Below are 22,530 nucleotides of genomic sequence, written 5' to 3' on the forward strand. Positions count from 1 at the left end.
ATCCTTCACACGCGTGCCACGAATCCATACTGCATGCCTCTTCAGTTTCTCCACGAACGATGCCTCTTGTCTATGGAGGCATGTGAGGTACGCTGTCTCTAACATAGACCGGATTGAAAACATTCATTGATAGGTAGCATTGAGGGAAACAGATAAAAAGTCACCCTTTAATCTGTGGCGGACAAAAGGATTCAATGGCTCACATTCACTAAATCAAAATTTGACAAATCGACAAATCAATGGACAGAATGCCTGGTTCGGATCATCATACACATGTGCCAATGCCACGTGTATGGTAATAAATGTGGAGGAACGAAATTGAGGTGTGTCAGTTTCCCTATCTCACAACAACTTACTTCCCATTCGCATCTTCTTCTCTAAGCTAGATTCGCATCGAGTCCGAGGTCACTGCAAACTCATTTAGTCAAACTCTCCATATTTGAGAGGTCTTCTACGATGTACGCCCGCATGTATACACGCGTTCTAAGTTCTGAGAATGGACCATGGTTCAGTAATCCGGACCGTTCTTCAGTTACCTTCCACTGGCCATAGAGTGACCTCAAAATCCCATCGGTTCCAAGTCCAGCTGCTAAAACTAGGGCCCTCTTCAGTTGAATGTGGACCGTTGTCGTATTTCTCTTTTTAGTCGAAAATCGAAACTTGAACATTGCATCAAGGAAGTTTTCGAAGCATGGTACATGCAAGGTGGGCCCACATCAGGATACTGGTCTGGATGACCGGTCCATAGGCCCCACTAATCAGAATCGAAGACACCAGCACACATCGTAAAAACCGGACGACGCAAATTCCATCCATCCCAACCCCAGGATAACATGGTACGCGCGCAGCATATTTCTAGAGTATACACGTGACTTCATTTCCCATTTTTCCCAAATCAAGACCGTTGATCTGTTGATTCCAAAAGTTGATGGACCATGCTCTAAATTTTTTTTCCATATTCGAATATCACATAAAAAACTATTATGACCTGTTTTACTTGAATGTGGACCGTAGATGTATTTATCTTCTTAACCATCTTTATATATATCACAAATCCATATATTAAAAACTAATGTCCGTTAAAATTAAAAATTAAATCCCATCCACGTCGGGACACTACAAACCAATGGTCTGGATTATTTAAACATGGCCCCCCCTTTAAAAACTGAAAGCCGTGTATGTACTGTTTATATAAAACGCGAGTTGCAATCCTAGAACACCATCAGCTTTCCTTCTCTAGCCAGATCTCTTTCTGAAAAAACGAGAGAAGGAAGAAAGAAGAAGAAGAAGAGCGATGGGAAATGCCTCAACGCTCCTTCTCTACACAACCATAGCAATCTTCCTTCTCCTATTTATCTTCTTCTCCCCCAAGCAACCTCACCGCCCCAATCGCCGCCTCAAGCTCCGGTCCTCCTCCTTCGACGACCGCCACCGTCGCCAACACTCTCCGATCCCCTTCGACCCTATCATCGCCAATATAGAGCGCCATCGCGAAGCAAAGGAATGGGAGCGCCAGTACTTCCAGGAGCACTACAAGGAGTTCGTCGATGCCGCCCCTGCACACGAGTCCCAGCCCGAGTGGGAAGATTTCATGAACGCCGAGGACTACCTCAACGACGAGGACCGGTTCAATATCACCAACCGGCTTGTCGTTCTCTTCCCGAGCCTCGACGTGGATCCGACCGATGGGTTCGTGAGCCTCAACGAGCTGTTGGAGTGGCATCTGAAGACGGCGCGGAAAGACGTGATCCATCGGTCGTATAGGGATATGCAGGTGCATGATAAGAATCACGACGGGTTTGTTTCATTGCAGGAGTATGAGCCGCCGGCATGGGCCCGGCATTCTTCCTCCGGTGAGTGGTTTCTGGTGTTTTCGAATTTGTTTTTCTTTTTGGTTGGTTCGATTACTTGATTTTAGTGAATTCTGTATAGTTTTCATTTCTTTTTTAAATCCGTGTATGTGATAAAACCATGAATGGGGCTGAAAGCTATCATAGATGACAGTAACTGATTGTGGACTTCAGCCAACCCCAATTAGCTGGGGTAAAGCATAGCTGATAATGATGATGATGATCTACACAAACACAGATATTTTCTTTTTTGTTTTGATGGATAGACTGAATTTACTAAAGAAAGACAAAGGCTAATAACTACAACAAACCACTGCTAGACTCTGGCAAACCCTCTGTGAATGTAATTATCTCATATCTTCAATATGGAGGTACGTTGATGCAAACCCGAAAGGGAAACCAAATAAATCAATGAGAAAAGAAAGAGATTGCGAGAAAAGACCCAACAATCCTCTAGCCAAATGCTAGAGATCACAAATACAAGACTGTGAGCAAGCTCAACGGTCCTCTAGTCTTGAACTAGAGACCACTCCCCCTCCCTCAACAGCTACCATTGAGAAAATAAGAGAATTTCATAAAGAGCTTTTTTTTTTTTTCCTTGAGAGATAACTGAAACTTGCGTTAAAAGAGAGGATTACAAGGAGAAAACCAACCCGCCGAGTCAGCAGATCAATTACCCTCCGTACAAAAACAAATTACAATCCTTTAAATGAACCACATTGGAAGCCCACTCGAATATATAATAATGAACTCTATTCACTATGGACCCCACCGAGTTGGACTCACCCGTAAAACATCTCCCATTCCTTTACTCCCACACCGACCACCAAACTGCCATAAGGGCCATTCTCCAGACCAAAGTTCTTTGCTTTCCAAGGGTAACACCATGCCAGGTTTTGAGCAACCGACCCGTTGAATCTGAAAGGGACCAGGACATACCGAACCAAGAGAAAATAATTGACCAGATCTGATTGATGAAAGGGCAATGAATGAATAGATGGTCTACTGCATCCGCCATACAACATGGACAAATATTGGTGATTATCATTCCTTTTTTCCTCAAATTATCAATTGTCAATACCTTCCTTTCACGAACCAACCAGCCAAATGCCGCAATCTTTGGAGGAAGTTTATATTTCCACACTTTATCTGTCATTATCTCTTCTGTAACATCGAGTTTCCTACAGATGAAGTTGTAGAAGGATTTGACCGAGAGGGTGCCCAATTTGTCAAATCTCCACACCGGCCTATCTGTACCTAGCTGATCCGGCTTGCCACTGCTAATGCGACTGAGAAGAGTTGCTAACTCTTCAATCTCCTAGTCGTGGAGATTTCTTCTATAGGAGAGGTTCCACACTATGTCATTCCCATGAGTGTAGTAACTGTCAGCTACCGAAATAAGCAGATTCGGGGCCAGACGATATATATTCAGAAATACATCTTTTAGAGCTTTTGCTCCCACCTAGATATCTTCCCAAAAGAGAATATTGTCGCCCTTAGCAACGATAAAACCAATACCTTTGAGAACCTCCTGCTTCATATCTAACACACCTTTCCATAGAGCCGATGCTTCATATATTCATAAAGAGAATATTAATCAGCTTGTCTTATTCCATAGGCCATAGACCCTATTTATAATCAAACCTTACAATATATAATAAAGGCTATGTAATCTAAAAATATACGAAAATAGGAAAACACCTAAATAACAAAGCATTATAATTAAGAAAATGCCTAAAATAAGAAGATACTTAGATAAGAAAATATTTAAAATTATTTCCTGCCTAAAATAAAGATATGAAAGAGAGCAAATTTCCTAATCTAGAGATTTGAAAGAAATGGGAAGTGTTGATGGGCTAAAAAAGGAAGGCGGTCATTTTCTTGTACACACGTGTGGAGTGTGCACGTGTGGGATGTGGGACGATTGCATCAATTCCCCTGTCTTGAAAAAACTTGGCTCCGTCGAGTTAATGGCAATGTACTCCTCATAGAGTTCTGGGTTGATGCACCTGAAATCTTCTACTGAAATCAAGGTGTTTCGTAACGGTAACGGTGGCCATAACGGCCACTACTGTTACCTTTACGATACGGGGCGTAACAGTTGTTACGACCCTGTAATGGCCGTTACGGTCTCTCTTTTTTATTTTTTTTATTTATTGAAAAAATTCCCGAAAAACCTGTATCTGCCCCGTAATGTTAATTAAAAAGTATGAAAACCATGTATATGTCTTGTAATAGACCATTACGGGGCTATTATGGCTTTTATAGGGGATGTAACATGTCATTAACGGCAATTACGGGTTATTTTTTTCCATAACGGTTGTTACGGCCGTTTCGACCCCGTAACGTCTAACGGTTGCCATCGTTACCTTTACGTAACGGCCTTTATGACCCCGTAACGGCCTTTACGGCACTCCATGGCTGAAATCCATGTGCTGTCGGACCTTGGTCGGCTCTTTCATTTGACAAGAAACTTTTGATACCCCTCATAGCTTGTGGAAACTATCTGATCATCCAATGCGTCCTCAATGATTTCTTTGAACTGGTGTGGTATCTCAGGTATCTGGATAGCCTGTTCTTCCATGTTCTCGTTTGCATGATGTCCAAGATAAACTGTAAAGTCTTCCACATTAAAAATGGGGTTGATTTTCATTTCAGGTGGCAGCTCAATTTGGTATGCATTATCACCTAGCTTCTTCAAAATGTAAGGACTTGCCTTTTTGGAGTGGGGCTTTGTATAAGAGCTTGCTGGAAACTGATCAGGCTTAAGTCACAGCATGACTCTATTTCCTTCTTGGAATTGTGCAGAACGTCGTTGAACATCTGCATATCCCTTGTAATTTTCATTACTAGGGGTGATCTTTCGCCAAACTTCTTCATGTATCTCCTTAACATGTTGTGCAAAAGCTTTAGCGTCCTGCCTCGATTGAGTCACACCAGGAAGTGGGACTAAATCGATAGGTTGTCGCAGTCGCCTTCCGGTCGCAATTTCGAAGGGAGAGTCCTGTAGCGCGGTTCATATAATTGTTATAAGCGAACTCAGCTTGTGGTAACACGATGTCCCATGAGCTGATATGATCACCAACCAGACATTGAAGTAGATTCCCAAGGCTAGGGTTTACAACTTCAGTCTGCCCATCTATTTGCGGATAATAAACATTTGAGGATTTCAACTTAGTTCCCAAACTTAGACCACAAGGTGCGCCAGAAGTAGCTCATAAACTTGACGTCGCAATCAGATATAATAGTTTTGGGAACACCATGTAGACGAACCACCTCTTTAAAGAAAACGTTGGTGATGTGCATGGCATTCGATGTCTTCTTACAAGGGACAAACTGAGCCATCTTCGAAAACCTGTCAACCACAATATAAATAGAGTCATAGCCATGTTGAGTCTTAGGCAATCCCAAGACGAAATCCATACTGATGTCTTCCCATGGAGCATCTGGCACATGTAATGGTGTATAAATACCAATATTTTGCTTGCTACATTTACCCAGCTGACACGCTCGACATTGACGAATAACGATCCCAACATCTTTCTTTAAACCTGGCCAATAGAAACGGTCCTCAACTAGGGCTGCCGTTTTTATCGATAACAAAGTGACCAACTAGGCCACCTGAATGAAGCTCTCGTATAACAAGCTCTCGCAAGGAACTCTTAGGAATACATAACCTCATATCGAAGAATAAGTGCCCATCGTGCAAGCTATACCTTGGGTACTTGGTGCTTGCACCAGAAATGAGTGCTGAACTCTTGAAGATAAGCACTCCACATCGTATGTAGAATACTTCTTTCGCGCCTTATTGAGTTTCTCACTAAAAAAGGCCATCAGATGTCCTTCCTGGCTAAGGACACCTCCTATGCCTACTTGCAATGCATCATAGGCAACTTCAAACACTTTTTCGAAATAAGGAGGTCTAAGAACTAGAGCCTTTATCATTTTTTGCTTGATTTCTTGAAATGCCTTTGTTGCTGCTTTAGTCCACTCAAATGGACTAGACTTCATACATTCAACAATCGGCGCCATGATGGAACTAGAGTTCCGAACAAACCTTCGATAAAATGTTGCAAGCCCATGAAAACTGTGAACCTCATGAATGTTTATGGGAGTAGACCATTCAACAATGGCCCTTATCTTTTTTGAATTAGCCTTCATGCCCTCTATTGAAATCACGAACCCCTGAAAGACCTCACTAGAACTCATGAAGACACACTTCAAATTGATGTAGAGTTTCTCATGGCATAGTACTCTTATCACTCGGCGAAGATGGTCCAGATGATCTTCTCATGAATGGCTATAGATGAGGATATTATCGAAGTATATGACGACAAACTTGCCAGTGAATGGTCGCAGAATTTGCATCATCACCCACATGAATGTGTTAGGTGCATTCGTCAAGGCGAACGGCATAACTAGCCATTCATACGATCCATCCTTTGCCTTGAAAGCAGTTTTCCATTCATTTCCAAGACGAGTTCTTATTTGGTGGTACTCGCTTCGCAAATCAATCTTCAAAAAAATTGGAGCATTTGCGAATATGTCCAACATGTTGTCTAGGCGCAAAATGGGAAAGCGGTACTTTATTGTTATCTTGTTGATGGCACGACTGTCAACACACATTCACCAGTTGTCATCCTTCTTTAGTGTCAGCAACACCGGCATGACACACGGGCTGATGCTATCACAAATGAACCCCTTTGTTAACAATTCTTCCACCTGTCGACGAAGCTCTGCATGCTCTATCGGGTGGAAAATTTGGTAATGGTGCTCTGAGTACCAAATCAATTGCATGCTGAATGTCGCGCATGGGTGGAAGCTCACTTGGTAGTTCATTAGGAACCAAATCCTATAATTGTGACAAAATGTCCGGAATCTTAGGTGGTTGAATAATAACATTATTAACTGGATCGGTCTTGCATCCTACCAGAGCATACCTGATTCCACGTTAACGACTCTCCTTCACAAATCGGGCCGTACTCAACACTGTGGAAGCCGACTGTGCCTCTTCAGATTCGTCATCCTTCATAGGGTTAAGAGTAAGACTAATGGTGATGTAGGACCAATGCATGAACTCAAATATTATGAGAGATCAATCAACAAAATTAAATTAATTAATGAAAATCACAAAACTTGCTACCATCATTACAAATACCAAGATTCCAAAAGGAGATCATGCATAATTCAAGCCTAGGTTGCCAAGCACCATCATACAAAACCATTAAATAAGGGAACTGGGATTTAATGGATGTAGAAACATTCAAATAACATAGGGTGAAGCCCATTTTAAAGAAGAAGGTCTAATACTACCTAGGGTGAGATTGAGGCTTTAGGGAAATTAGGAAAAACTTGGAATTAGGGTTATCACTCCCTAAAGCAACTCATGTGTATCTTCAAAGTGTAGGGGTCTTTCAGATGCTTGCATATGCACATGGGGTCTTTAACATGATCATGGGTAGTCGCCTAGCCATAGAGAGATCGGTGCGGCATTGCGGCCCGCCTCCTCTTCTGGTACGTATGCAAAAGTGTACGTAAGGTGATGTCCTCATTAACTCTCCTTGGCTGAGAAGAGTTCACCTCTGGTGGACTAAAACTCCTGTAGCGCTCCAAGATGTCGGGATCCCAAGTCTGCAGCCCTGCCTCTGTAATCCAGGTGCTATTTGAAATCGGCATGTGCTTCCACTTGATGAGGAATTTCTAAAATCCCCAATGGCGAGTGGAAACCACTTGCGCATCCAATATGTCTTCAACTTGTTCACTTCGAGCAGGCAAGGAAGGTAAGGTGGCAAAGGCCGGGATGATTGGTTAGGTAAGGGCCATAGGTTAAGGACTGGATCAGGGTCGGTGAGAGGGTCTGAAAATGGATCAGAAGTCAAAGTAGCAGGACCCTTGTATCGTACTAGAACTTCTACATTAAAAGTAAAGCTATTTCCCATGGTAGGTAGAAGGTCTACTACGTATGCATTAGGACCTAATTTCTGCAGTATTTTTGTATGGTCCTACACTATGCACTTGCAACTTTTTAATAGCCCCATTTGGGAATCGCTTAGGCCTTATACGAACCATGACATAATCTCCTACTTGGAATTCCTGAAATCTATGATGAGAATCAGCAAATGCTTTGTATTTTTCACTACGTAAGTTAATTCGCTTCCTGATCTCACTATACAACTCATGTATGTCACATGCAAACTCATGTGCTGACTTAGATGGTCTATGGAATATAGACATAGGTATATGATCTACAGGTTTCCTAAGTTTGTCTATTAATGGAACTATTTTACGCTAACTCGGCTATAGGCAAAACAATATCCCAAGTTCTGACGTGATCACCCACAAGGCATTTAAGCAAAATTTCAAAACTCCTATTGACGACCTTAGTCTGATCGTCTGTCTGAGGATCATAGGCAGATGAATCATCTCCCCATCCCCAATGGAGAAACTCTCCCCCCCCCCCCAAAAAAAAAATAATAATAATAATAACAATAAAAAAATAAAAAAATAAAAAATAATCATAATAATAATAGAATAAATAAAAAAATAAAAAACATCTTGACACCATGCTTGCTGTAAAGTAATCACGATTCTCCATAAATTCCCATCTTCCATTTTAAATCTCCACATCCATTTACCTAGTAGTGTAAGGTTTACTCCTCAAGCCTCTTAATGCCTGCTCTTCTTTACTTGCAAGGCTGGCACGCTTCTCCTCTCCCCATTTCCTTGTGGTTTTCTATAGCTTCTTGCTAAAAGAAATCACTCCACAATTTCTTCAACCAAACCAGCACAGACTTCGAGCATCTAAAAAAGGACATGAAGTAAAGGGGCAAGCTCGACAATGTTGCTTTCATGGACGTAATCCTACCACCCAAAGAGAGATGTCTACTCTTCTACCTCGACGGTTTTCCTTCTACTCTTTCGATGACCTTCCCACAAGTGCTTCGTCTGTTTACCCACATATAACAGAAGACCAAGATATGACAATAGAAAATACCCGATAGGGTGTTTGAAAACCTCTGCTAGCTTTACCACCTCCTCCTTAGACAAACTGATCCCCTATAGTTTGCTTTTTAATATATAAACTTTCAATCTAGACAACCTTCAGAAGAGAGCAATGATTCTTGCCAACATTTGCCTCCTACGCATGGTTAATGCAGAATCAATTGATCATTTATTTATCTATTGTCCGTTCATTGGTCAAGTGTGGAACCGGGTCCTTGAGGCTTTTAATTATGCTTGGGTGATGCCTCCTTCAGTTGATCTTCTATTCTGGGTTTGGCACGAGGCGTAGTTGGCCAAGGAGTGTCGAGTTTCATGTCGTTTGATCTTACCTGTGGTCCTTTGGAATACTTGGGGGAAATGCAATGCTCGGTGTTTTCGGAATAGATTGGGGCCTTGGGAAGAAGTATATTGGAAGTCTAAAAGGGATGTAATTGATTGGAAAACTTCTATTCTTCATTGTGATGTTTCCTCTGCTCATCCATCCTTGGGGTTATAATATTTGCTTTATCTTTGTTACTTTGTATTTTTTGTTGTTTTGGGTTGTTGCCTGATAGTTTTGAATAAAATCATTATCCTTAAAAAAAAAAAACTTTCAATCTAAACACTAGTCCAAAGCATCTCATGATCTTCCTCAAATTTTCTACCATGACTTCTTGTGCCTCGTAAAAAGTGATGGGTATCATCAACAAACTGGAGGTGAGAGATTTGAAGCTCAATATTGATGTAGGACCGATGCATGAACTTAAATATTGTGTGAGATAAACCAGGAAAATTAAATTAATTAATAAAAATCACAAAACTTGCTACCATTATCACAAATACCAAAATTCCAAAAGGAGATCATGCATAATTCAAGCCTAGGTTACCAAGCATCATCCTACAATACAATTAAATAAGAGAAACTAGGATCTAATAGATGTAGGGATATCCAAATAGCATGGTTGGTGTAAGCCTATTTCCAAAAGGGAATGTCTAATACTACCTAGGGTGAAATTATTGTTTAGGAGAATTGGGGAAATACTTGGAATTAGGGATAATGGGGTAAATTGGGTAAGGGTTTGAGGGGTTTAGGTACTATGATAAGAATTAGGGTTTTGGGTTCAATTGAAGGTTGTGAAGAACTAGGGTTTGGTAATTTGGGGAAATAGGAAGATTTGGAATTTCTAGGTTTAAGGTTAGGGTTTGGATCATCTTTTGATGTAAAAGAGATGAAGATCGGGAAGATATTGATGGCTTGGGATGAAGGAGAACGAAAATCAAAGAATGTGGAAGAATACCTTGCTTGTTGATGAAGGGATAAGAGTGTGGGGGACAGAAAGAAGCCTTGCACTTCTCTTGATGAAAATAAGCTTCGCACCAATCTTCCTTCTAATTCACATGGAAGTCACCCTTACATCACATGAAGATGGAAGAAGAAAACAAGGAGCTCTCTCTCTCTCTCTCTCTCTCTCTCTCATTTTTTTTTTCTCAAAACCAAGTAATGAGAGGTCACACGCCCCCCTCTTTTATAGCCTCAAGAACTTTTCAAAATTACAATTTAAACCCTGTCTTATGAATTTTGACTAAAATAACCGTAGTCTAATGAAAAATCAAATAAAATCACTCATAAGGTGTCCAAAATATAAATCAATCATAAACTAAATCCTAAATGATAATAGTGTCCAATAATGATGAAAATGATCAATGATCAATGGTCCAATCATGTGATCTATGTGATTCAACGACCTGATCGTCACGTCCCTCGAATTTGACGGTCCAAATCACTCCCTCAAGCAACTCATGTGCATCTTCCTAGTGTGGGGTCTTCTAGATGCTCTTACATGCACATGGTGTCTTCAATATGATCACGGATACTCGCTTAGCCATAGAGAAATCAGTGCAGCCTGCCTCCTCCTCTGATATGTGTGTAAAGGTGTACGTAAAGTGATGTCCTCATCAAACATTCTCCACCTTGAACCCACTAATGAGGCTTATGGTCTAACCCCCTTGTTGAAGGTCCCTCAAAGCCTTAAAGAAACCTTCTAGAGATCTATTAATTAGCTTGGAGAACTTACCTGAACAAACGCAAGCTTGGATCCACTGCCTCCATCTTTGCCCACAACCCAGCTTCCCCAACATATAGTGTACAAAATCATACTTCACATGATCGTAAACTTTCTTAATATCCAACTTGCATATGCCCTTTTTGCCAACCTATGCTGCGAGTCAATGTAGAAGCAATCAATGTGTTATCCATTCAAAATAGCTTTTTAAATGGTCAAATATGACATGTCTTACACCATGACAAAAGTTGTCAATTTTTTTTTTTTTTTTTATTTTTTTAAATAAATGAAAAACTTAAAAATTCTTTTAGACAAAAAAGAAAAGGAGCCACGGTCCAGAAAGGCAATCGATAAAAGTTCTCGATGTAAGGATTAGCTCTATAGACTTCTTCGTAAGATAATCAGTGATATAATTGGCTTCTCTTAGGACCAGTGTTTGTAGTATCAATATTGTTACATGCATCGCTGGATGGGGATATAGAAATATGTATTGATATTGTTGATACCCAGAAATGTACTGTTGACTGAAGGAAAGATTGGAGAAACATAAGAAAATGTTGGAATTTCTCAGTGAAAATTTAGGATATGCTAAAATACACATATTTGCATACTTGGGAATCTAATAATTGCAAAAAATACCCATACATAATTGTTTTTTCTTTAATTGGAGGCCTAAAAACATGTAACGCTGACTCAAGGAAACATGGGGAAAATGGTGCAGTTTCTCAATGATACTTTAACAAATGCTAAAATACACACATTTGCATATCTAGGAATCAATTAATAGCAAAAAAGGTGCATGCGTAATAAGTTTCCCTTTAGTTGGGGCCAAAAAGCATGTGTTGCTGACTCAGGAAAGTATTAGGGAAACATGGGGAAAATGGCAGACCCATCCATCCAACCATCCATGCATGTAGGCACATATATACATACAATCACACATGCATGATCCATCCATCCATCCATGCATGCATACATACAATAACACATGCATATACACACATGCATGATCCATCCATCCATCCATCCATGCATGCATACATACAATAACACATGCATATACACACATGCATGATCCATCCATCCATCCATCCACCTATCCATACATGCATACATCCAACCAATCATCCATCCATCCTTGCATGTATGCATACATATACAAACATACATGCATTTCATCCTACAACCATGCACCTATAAAAATTTGAAATGGAATGTTTTTTAATAAATAGATTTTTGGTGATATCGATACATTGGCGATACAAGCGACATATTGAATATATATAGTCAAAAATATTGCGATACATTGGTGGTACTTCGCAATATATTGGCAATACATTGGCGGCAATCTTTTGGGTCCAAAAGATCTTCATTAAACACTTGGATTGACAGGCCAAGTTAATTATGCTCACATGCAGTCTTTTGGGTCCAAAATGTTTTCATTAAAAATGGTCATGATTTAATGGTTTTAAGTAAATCGGTTTTCTTTCTGTCATGGCCTGTCACTATTCCAATTGTGGATCTTCTTCAAGATCACCAAGTGGGTTCCATGTTTGGTCTTGGGCCAACATGATGGTAGGGTGATGATAATATGGAAGGATATATGGATGGATGAAGTGCCAAACGGTAAAGTTCTTGTGTGAAAGCCTCTTATATGCAAGTGGTTGGTGATGGCCTACATGTATGAGAGAGGAGGCCCATGGGTCTAAAGCCTGTGGAAACTCTATATATACACCCAAGGGATCCACGCCCAGGCCTAGTGGATGTCTGCCTCTTCCCCCTCTCTCTAGGTTTTAAGAATGCGAAAGGGTTCATCACTGGTGTGGATAACCCAGGGCATTGGGGATGAAGGAACTTGGAAGTTGGAGCTCTTCACAGGAGCCATGGTTTGAAGCCCGTTCATTCTACCTTCTTCTTTCTTCTCCTGAAGAGGTAAGATCCTAACAGTGGAGTGGTTTTTGTGTCTACCCTTGAGAAGAGCAGCTTTGGATGCTTGGAAAGCAATCAGCTCATTCAGAAGAGGATTCTCTGATCAATGCCATCTCTTGCCTCACGTGATGGCATGCTTATTATGCAAGGGAACTAGGTTCTTTATTGGTCGAGGTGATAAGATGTGTTTTTGGCAATCTATGGACTGACGAGATACCCCTTCTGGAATCTTTCTTCTCTCTTTTTCGGCTTTCTTCAAATCAGGAAGCAAAGGTGGTGGATGGTTATGATGTTAAGGGGTGACAATGGTATGAAATGTGTTGCTTTGCAAAAATCTTAGGAATGACAAAATTACCACTTGTGGGAGGCTTATTGAAAAAATATGTAATGTGCGAATTGACTTATGTGCAGATGATAGGAAAATTTTGAAATGGTTGATAGCAGATTTTTGTCGAAGACATTTATGAAAACTAGGATGAGATATTCTGTAAAGCCATTGCCGTTCGCAGGGGTGTGGAAAGTTTCTGTGTGACCAGAGTCGAAGCTTTTGTATGTGTTGCCATGGCTGATAAAATTCTTATAGGATAATCTTAAGAAGAATAATATGACAATTCTAATATGTGCTTCATATATAAGGAGGACGAAGAATCTGTTAATCACATCTTTATTCATTGCAGATTCACTAGGGCCTTTTGGGGAATTATTTTCAATCATTTTGGCATAAAATATGTCCTATAATGAATATGTTTTTATTTGATTGTGGTCTGGGGTGAGAAGTCCATTTTCCTTCCAAGGTTCAATTCTGCGGGAAATGGTGACATTTATTTTATAAAGTATTTGGAAAGAAACAAATGCTTGTATCTTCAAATGTAGAGAGTCAAAGGAGTATATTTCATTATTTCTAGAATGGCCTAGTTCGTGATTGTTGGGTGGGCTTCCCTTCTCTAGATTTCAGAGACATCTCAATGCCAAAGTCCTTTGCAAACTGGAAGGGTCAGTGGCTTGGCATGTCTTGAAGCTTTTAGGAATTGTGGCAATAGGTGCTTTGGGCTGACTGACAGTATACCTGTAGCCTTTAACTTTTCTGCGTAGTTGTCTTTATGTCTATATATTTCAGGGGATGATAGCTCATCGCCTTCCATCGTTGTATTCTTGTTTGTTTGTGCTTTTTCTAATAATATTTGGTTGCAATTCAAAAAAAAAAAAAAAAAGAGAAAAAAAAAAAAGGAAAAAGAAAAGAAAGGAAGCCTTTCTGAGGAATGTTATTGCTAGGTCTGCTAGTTGTATGAACAGGTACTTCATGAGAAATCCACCAATGCATACTTGTGTAAAATTTGAGCCATCCATAAAGTAGGGATCACTGTGGGATGTCATAGCCCAATACAGACCCTGTACAGACCTGCTCTAGATCTGATGCATAATCTCATGGGTCAGGTTTGGATCCTCCTATACCCAGACCCGACCCACTAAATAAATTGGTTGGCTTATTTTGATTTGGACCCAATCCAAAACTTACCCATGTTTTAAAGGGTTGGTTCTGGGGACAAAAGACAAACTCTATTACTAAATGGGTCAGGTCTGGGACTACTCTTGGGCCAACCCAACCTGACCCATTTGCACCCCAACATGATTGCCAACGAGGAGCCACCTTCCACAATAAGCTACTCTCAAGATGGGGCTGCTCTCATCTCTCACCAACAACCAAATACCAGACTCTCTAGTGTTGCCCAGTGCACTACCATTGACTGCAATGGAGACCAAGAACTGCGCTGGTAGGAGAGGGTGCAAGTCGAAGGCTCTAGAAGGGCAAGGGGAAGGTCCAAAAGGGCGTGGTGGGAGGTGGTAAGAAAATACTTGATGACCCCTGGTCTAACTGAAGTTATGGCCCTTGATGGAGTGTGATGGTGGAAAAGGATTCATGAATCCGACCCCAATTAGTTGGGATAAGGCTTTGACGACGACAACACATCTAATAGACTATGATTTATAAAGGTGCATGTCAAGTCCAAGACGTTGAGTTGATGTGATCTTTAATCATGGCTTTGAAGTCTTTATATTGATGCATTAGACTGCATGTTGAATGTATCTGTATTAATATTCATAGAATAACTGCCTGTTTACGTACAAGGTTGCCTTCTTTCCCCCATAGAACCAGGTGACCTCCTTTATAAGAACAATTTCACCCCTTACCATTCTCTCCTCTTGCTAATTGTTATCTTATTGATATTGATGACATTTCATACTCCTTTCTTCCCATATAGAAAGGCCAAAATATCTCTTAAATTTTGAATTGAGGTTGTTTGAGGGTAACCAGATTGTCCCATCCGCATCCAATTATTCTAGGAATCAGAATGTTAGTGATCTTGATGTTTGAATAAAGCAATGCCCTTTAAATTGCCACAACTGACGTGAGTTCTAGAAGATTTGATTGTAGTTTGTACTTTTTATGGCAGACAATAACACTTACGATATAGGTTGGTGGAAAGAGGATCACTTTAATGCTTCAGATGCGGATGGGGATGGTCTTCTAAATCTTACTGAGTTTAATGAGTAAGTTTTCCATTTTCTTAGCTTTTCATGTTTCTCAATGTTTGTTTTGCTCACTAATTTCTTCTGCATGTGTTTTTCTAGCTTCTTACACCCAGCTGATACTGATAACCAGAGGCTGCTTCAATGGTTGTGCACAGAGGAAATAAGGTTCAATGAGTTTTTCTCTTATTATTATTATTATTATTTTTTCTTTAGCTCTGTCACCTAGAAGTAATGGAACAGCCATTTCTTAGTGTATGATGGAAAATGCTTGGTCATCATTGTCATTGTCATCATAGCCTTATCCCAACTATTTGGGGTTGGCTTTACCATTCCTGTTCCGCCATTGATCAAGATTCAAAACAGACCTTCCCTTTATTGCTTGGCAAAAGTTTGACAACTAGTTGCTGATGAAAGCAGGCCTACTTCACGAGTTACTGATAGAGGTCCAGAGCGAGTCCCATACAATCACACGTGTGGCCCCTGTGATAGCATGGCTGATATATCTACTCTTATTGTTTTGTTTTAGTTTTTGGTTTCTTTTAATAATTAGAGCTGACTAAAATACCTTACTAATGGCTCACTGTGAAATAACTGTAAGGGCAGTTTGGACAATTCACTTGGCATCAGGGTTTCTTATCATTTTGTGCAGCATTTAAGCTTCTGATGGGATACATAACCTTATTATTTATGGAAGCAGAACATCATGCCCACATGTATAGAAACATAGGTGTGCCAGCGTGGGCCCCACATGATCACATGTGTGCCATGTTCATATGTGTGGCTTATATGAAATAACCACAAGAGGAGGCATCTTGGTTCTTTAACCTTCATGTTAGCTGAAAATACAGCCTATCATTTCTTGTTCTTCCTTTTTGTTTCTTGGGATTGATTTGGAGAATTGTGGAATCCATAGACAAGGATTCGTCTCTTCTTCTCTTCCACAACCAGTTGTTTTCCTAGCAAAGGGGGTTCTTTAGCATAAGGGTTCTTTCTTGCATCAACTATGGATTTCTGATATCAAGATTCAAGAATAAGGTTCCTATTTTGTTTTGGAAGAATGCTTTAGATGCCTGTCTTGAATGTAAATTTACTTTCTACAATGCACAGATTGGCTTTGCCATCTATAGAGTCTTTTGACTTCAAGCGGAAGAAATGTTTGTCCATCGCAGGCAAGTCCTTGACATGGTTCAGGACCTATGCCCCAATTTGATGCAGTGGCATAATTCATAGGGATTACAAATCTCATGTCTGACAAGGTGCTACAGCATGTGTTTCTACATAGGCTTTTTTACCTGGTGGATTTTATTTTATTTTATTTTTTCCTTTTTGGTTTATTTGTGATGTTCTATTAGTACAATATATGTGGCTGATAAAGAGGAAGGTGTATCCTTTGTCTATTTCTCTGGTATGAATTTTTTTAACTAGTAGTTGGCTCCCACTACCTTGGGACAAAAGTAGATTCCACATAAACCTTGGCCCATTCTATTGCTGACTGTTGTCTTTTTTGCTCATCAGGGAAAGAGATACTGACAAAGACGGGAAACTGAACTTAAAGGAATTTTTCCATGGACTATTTGATTCTATACGAGACTATGATGAAGTAAGTGACAACTCCTCACATCAATCTAATGATTCGATGGAGGGTGCGGCTACACTTTTGTTTACCGATCTGGACCGAGACAAGGATTGGTAGGCAATGAAACATCTTTTATTGACTTTTTAAAATCTGTTCATGTTAGTTACTGCATGAGCTTGCTTTTACTTTTCATGAAAATACCTGTTCAGGTATTATTCAGAAGAGGAACTGCTGTCTGTGTCAGAGACTCAGAGGAAAGAACAGTTTCAATAAAAAGTTCACCTTTTCTTTTCAGGTATTTGTCAGCAGATGAGCTGCTACCTGTAATTGATAAACTTCACCCATCAGAGCATTACTATGCAAAACAACAGGCAGATTACATCATGTCACAGGTAATTGTGATAACTTAATGAACTGAACTCTTGTATCATTTCCTTTTTATATTATACTATGAATAAACCATGTAAGCGTTCACCACATGACTTGTTCATCTGTCTGGACTGCCCAATATGTATTTCAGCATAAGACTTAATCCAAAAGTGACATTGAAAAGATGCCCTTAAACTTCCAATGGTCAATGGACACATGTTGCACATCCAACTTTAGGCGATTGATCAAACACTTACAATAATTCAATGAGTTGATCTATTCAAGAGTTGGACTATCAATAGCACGGTCCAAAATTGATATAAATCCACCCTTTGGGGAATAGCAGGCTAACAGCATAATAGCACACATTCTGTGCATGTGCTCATCACTCTGGTCCATTCAGCTGATGTCCTACCGCTTGGATGTCCAATGAAGGACATGTATTTGATGATCCTATTTTTTGCAAAGTCTATGTAAATTTTTTTGGACTGTTAATGATGCTAAAAAAGATGGGCAATCGATCAGGTGTTTATTTTATCTGCCCAGTGATTTTTGGTTTCTAGGTACCCCTGGAGGTGTCGATGGACAAGCACGTGCACTGGTTATGTCTGGTGAATGTTAACGTGGTCTACCCACATCAATGTTAGAAGAATCTGAAGCGAAACTACTTTTCTCGCATCTCTTTTTCTCCATTTGGTGTGACCAGCTGGCAGAGCTTGGTTGTTTACTCTTCTCTTTCCTCAATGTGATGAACTGGTGGTCTTAAACATCGTGGAACTATAGGATCCTGCCCATCAGCAAACACATAGTTTGCTGACATATAGGATTTCATGTATGCGGACCCATGGTTCTGATCAAGTTATCAGAACCATTGGTATAATGGTCCTATTGTACATAGTGGATACTCTTGAAATCTCCCAGATTTAGATACTAACCCTCTTCAATTTGTGCCCTTTCTCAATTAAATGTGGAAAGTTATTTTTTTCCCTCAACCATCATTGTTGGCCATGAGGGTTGAGATCATGCAATCTGAGTATTTGGGTTATCCCTTATCCAAGTAGGTGTCTCATGTCTATGAGATAAATGGCACACAGATCACCACCTCCCAAAAGAAAATTCCATAACTTGGAAGCTAGAATTATAGGCTAACAATGGTATTCATGAAACTACTGTGAATTGATTTTCTAATGTGGTATTGTGGCACCATAATTGACCTTTGCTTCCTCACCCAAATTGAGAGGGAGAGAGGGAGAGGGGGAGGGAGAGGGAGAGGACTATGACGTTATGAAGTGTCATGACTTCAGAGTCTGGAGTTTATGGTGATTTATGTGCAATCTCATTGTGCTCCTTCCAATCCATTGGATTGGTGATGAGAAACTATACACACTGGAACACTAGCTATGGAGACTTCTGCTAAAAGCTTGTCGAGTATCAATAGGAAATGAGGTTTTTTTTTTTTTTCGATGAAATATGTCTGAAACTGATATCTATCATTAGAAGGCTGAATAAGTATGGTTGCTAATGTAGGAGTTTCATGGTTAATGTAGAACAGTAGAAAACTGGATTGAAATCCATATTTATACTGTTTACTTCCCATTTCTATTTGAGTTGGTGGGCAGATTTTTGGTTCTCATTGAAAGATTGTTGCATACACTACAGGCTGATACAGATAAGGATGGGCGCCTTAGCTTGAAAGAAATGATTGAGAACCCATATACATTTTATAGCGCAATTTTCAGCGATGAAGAAGATTATTCATATCATGATGAGTTCCGTTAACGACATTCCAGGTACAATTCATGATCTTATTATGTTCAGTGTGTGTGAGAGAGATGAATTATTCTTCGTTTTGTCTGAATTTTTAGATTGTATACCCACCTTGCAGGATTGTAACAACCTCGTAGGATTCATATTCTTTTTGTTTTTTCAAAGACTCACTGCAGTATAAATATTTAAAAGCATGCTGGCAACTGGCCTTGGCATTTCCTTGATGTGTTCCATGGTGAGCTGGTTTCCTTTTGTTTTTACTTTTCAATGGATATTTGGAGTCATCAACTTAGGCCCATGATTCCATACATGTGGGGCAAATGGTCTAGAGATCCAACTGTTGATCTGGTATTGGATGAGATCCCTGTCATTCTGCTTGACCTTGGAGCATCTCTCATCTATGGTGTGGCCAGTCATATCAACAGTCTGGATCACTGAATGGGCCCCACATGCGTGGAATTCTTCATTTCAGTAAATGTGTCTTCCTGTGAGAAATTACATTATCTGATTTTGGTGTTTTGATGCTCTCCTTTGCAGGTTAAAGAGATTTCAGTTCCGAAATATATTTACATTGGATTGCAAGTTTGTATGAGAACAATCAGGTCCACTTTGGTCGTTTAGGTTTCAGATTTTCCATTTATTGCCATTCACATATACACCTCTCAAACATCAAATAGAATCTATGTACCATAAAACATCATCTCTGAATAGAATGCACAACGAATGGATATTCTGGAGTTTTATTTGTGGTAGTTGCATTTGCCAACTCTTTTTTGCGCTGATTTAAATTAATGTGTCAAATACTTGCTAACTTCGAATTCTCTCCCATGTAACTCTAAAATGCCACTCGAGTCAACCCAACTCTCATTTGCACTGCTAAGTTTTGAATGCTTAGAACTAGTTAGGATGAAAAAGAAAAAAGAAAGATAAAGAGAACACAAAAGAGTGGAATGGGAAAGCTTGCATCATACTAAAGGAAAAGAAGTTACACTCAGGGATGAGTCGAATCACAATGAGGACTTGTCATGCCCTGACATTCGGGTACCCAAATAGGGTATTCGGGACCCGAATCCCAAGTTCGTGAGTTTTAATATATTGATATTTATTACAATCCACATGATTCAATCAAATTTAATAGATATTCAAAGTCATCTAAAAGGAAAATACTGCTGAAATGTTTATTAAATTCAACTCTCTTGATAGTTTTCTTTTTCTACATCGAAATTTGGATTTAAACTAAATCTAAATAACAAAAACTGAATTGAAATTTAAAATAAACCTAATTTTCTAGAAAAATAAAAACTAATAGTAGAGGCCCACCTGCTCGTAGTATTCTAGCTCTGCACCTGTGCATTTTTGTAGTAGGGTGAGCATAACAGCCCAGTAGTGTCATTTCTTACTCAAAATTTAAAATGTTCAGATTATATCAAATTTTTATAAACAAGAGAAAAAAATAAAATATGGATAATAAGAGAACATGAATTTAAGCAATAGAATTGTAAAAATGTTATGCATGTGATACTTTCCATGAATTCTCATAAATAATATATGTCATCTCTTACAATACCGTACCCAAGTGGATGACCACATTGCATTAATGCCCACGCACCGATACCTCGTGGTTAGGGACCCATTTATACGACTACTGCTCCATTTATCACACAATTGTACTCATACGTTGTACACAATGGAGACTCCAAAGGATCCAGTGGGTTCTAGGGTCTTTCATCTAAGGGACACAATCGCCTTACTTGCTGGCTTTAAGGTTTTCCACCAATGGGACTCGATGAATCAAAAGAACTATAAGGGGTGCTTATTTATAGGGAAAACCCTATACCCCAAAACTCGCGTCATGTGCGCAACCTATTACTTGGTGATGAAGTAAACCAAAACAAAAACTAATCAAAGAAATCTAAAGCATTCATAATATTCTAAATAACATAAATAATCAAAACTTAAAATATGAACTTAATCCGACTAATGGGCCACGATCATAAGATCCTATGATGGGCTTTTCTTGACTATTGAGCCCACTCTTTTGAATCAAAACTTCATCTTCTAACTAGGAGGCCCTCCCTAGGCGTCGTCATCGAGCCAAATCGATGGTGGGGCCCTCCTTCGTACGTACATGCGTACGAGGGGTGGCGTGCATGCGCGTGTGCATATGATGTCCCATCATAACTCCAGAGCATTCCAGTGTTCTATACACAACTGTACCGATGTAGTGCTATCCTAGATATGTTTGTACACTCTATACAAGCCTCTTGTATAAAAGTTGCTAAGTTCATGGATGAGCCTCCAAACAGGTGACAAATGACTCCCCCTTTAAGATGAGATTTCAGTGTTTACTAAGTGGGCCCCATTTTCAAGGATCTCAACCATAAACATAGAAATTTCTCTAACGTGATTGCCCAACGACTCATTTGGTAGATCAAAGTCCTTTTAGAAGATGGGAGTTCGGCTAGTGTGGAAGTCTAAAAGTCTGTGGCGCTATAGTCGATTACCACAAAAACCTTCTTTCAAAAGATGTCTGGCATCGCCCTCCGCTCGATGACTTACTTTTCGAAGGTATCTTGTCCGATGTGGCGGCCGCTTTGGAGCAACCCTTTTTAGAGGAAGAAGTCAAGAAAGCTGTGGCAGATTTGGGTGGAGATAAAGCCCCAAGTTTAGATCGTTTTCCATTAGTGTTCTATCAGAGATTTTGGAAATTGGTAAGGGAAGATGTGCTTCATTTATGAGTGACTCTTTTGAAAAGGGTTTCATAGCGTGAGAATTAGGGGCAACTTTCATCTCTTTGGTCCCCAAAAGGGGAGCCAAAAGCCTTAAAGACTTCCATCCTATCAGTTTGATTGGTAGCCCATACAAGATATTGGGGAAGGTTTTGACTTCCAGATTCCGTTTCATGTTGGGGGACATAATCTCGGCGTCTCAACGAGCTTTTGTGGACGAAAGACAGATTATTGATGGATCCTTGATAGCAAACGAATGTGTTGATAAGAGAAGAGGGGATCAAGGTGTAGTTTGTAAACTTGATATTGAAAAGGCATATGATCACATGGATTGAGTCTCCCTCGATTACATGTTGGGGAGATTGGGGTGTGGGTCAAAGTGGTGCACCTGGATTCAAGCATGTGTGAAGCCTGCTAAATTCTCCATTCTGGTTAATGGTTCGCCGAATGGTTTTTTTTTTTTTCCCCGAGGGCTTCGCCAGGGTGATCCGTTATTTCCTTATCTTTTTGTATCGGTGATGGAAGCTCTTAGCAAAATGATAGAGAAAGGACAAGAGATAGGTTTGGAGGAAGGATTTGGGGTGGACAACTCAAAATTTCATATTTCTCACCTTCAATATGCGGATGATACACTTTTGTTCTGTAAGGGAGACAAGTTCAACTTGCAACATCTTCGGTCTATATAGTAAGCTTTGAGGTGGTTTCCAATTTGAAAGTAAACATTAGCAAAAGTG

General features: G+C 39.8%; 1 protein-coding gene across 4 annotated transcripts; it reads left to right on the forward strand.

The window, feature by feature from the left end:
• Window positions 1-1,192: 1,192 nt before the first annotated feature.
• On the forward strand, window positions 1,193-19,819 carry LOC131218094 (uncharacterized). 4 transcript variants are annotated; one of them, XM_058212795.1, is made up of 8 exons: window positions 1,193-1,853; window positions 15,298-15,373; window positions 15,455-15,520; window positions 16,871-17,044; window positions 17,227-17,323; window positions 18,960-19,090; window positions 19,186-19,302; window positions 19,605-19,819. In XM_058212795.1, the coding sequence occupies exons 1-6, from the start codon at window positions 1,295-1,297 to the stop codon at window positions 19,077-19,079; spliced, it is 1,092 nt and encodes a 363-aa protein (XP_058068778.1). In that variant the 5' UTR covers window positions 1,193-1,294; the 3' UTR covers window positions 19,080-19,090; window positions 19,186-19,302; window positions 19,605-19,819. The 4 variants fall into 4 exon arrangements, with proteins under 4 accessions (XP_058068778.1, XP_058068764.1, XP_058068760.1 ...); XM_058212781.1 differs by having other exon boundaries at window positions 1,194-1,853; window positions 15,277-15,373; window positions 19,166-19,302; XM_058212777.1 differs by having other exon boundaries at window positions 1,194-1,853; window positions 15,277-15,373.
• Window positions 19,820-22,530: the final 2,711 nt, after the last annotated feature.

Source organism: Magnolia sinica, chromosome 1, assembly GCF_029962835.1.
Source record: "Magnolia sinica isolate HGM2019 chromosome 1, MsV1, whole genome shotgun sequence".
Lineage (NCBI taxonomy): Eukaryota > Viridiplantae > Streptophyta > Magnoliopsida > Magnoliales > Magnoliaceae > Magnolia > Magnolia sinica.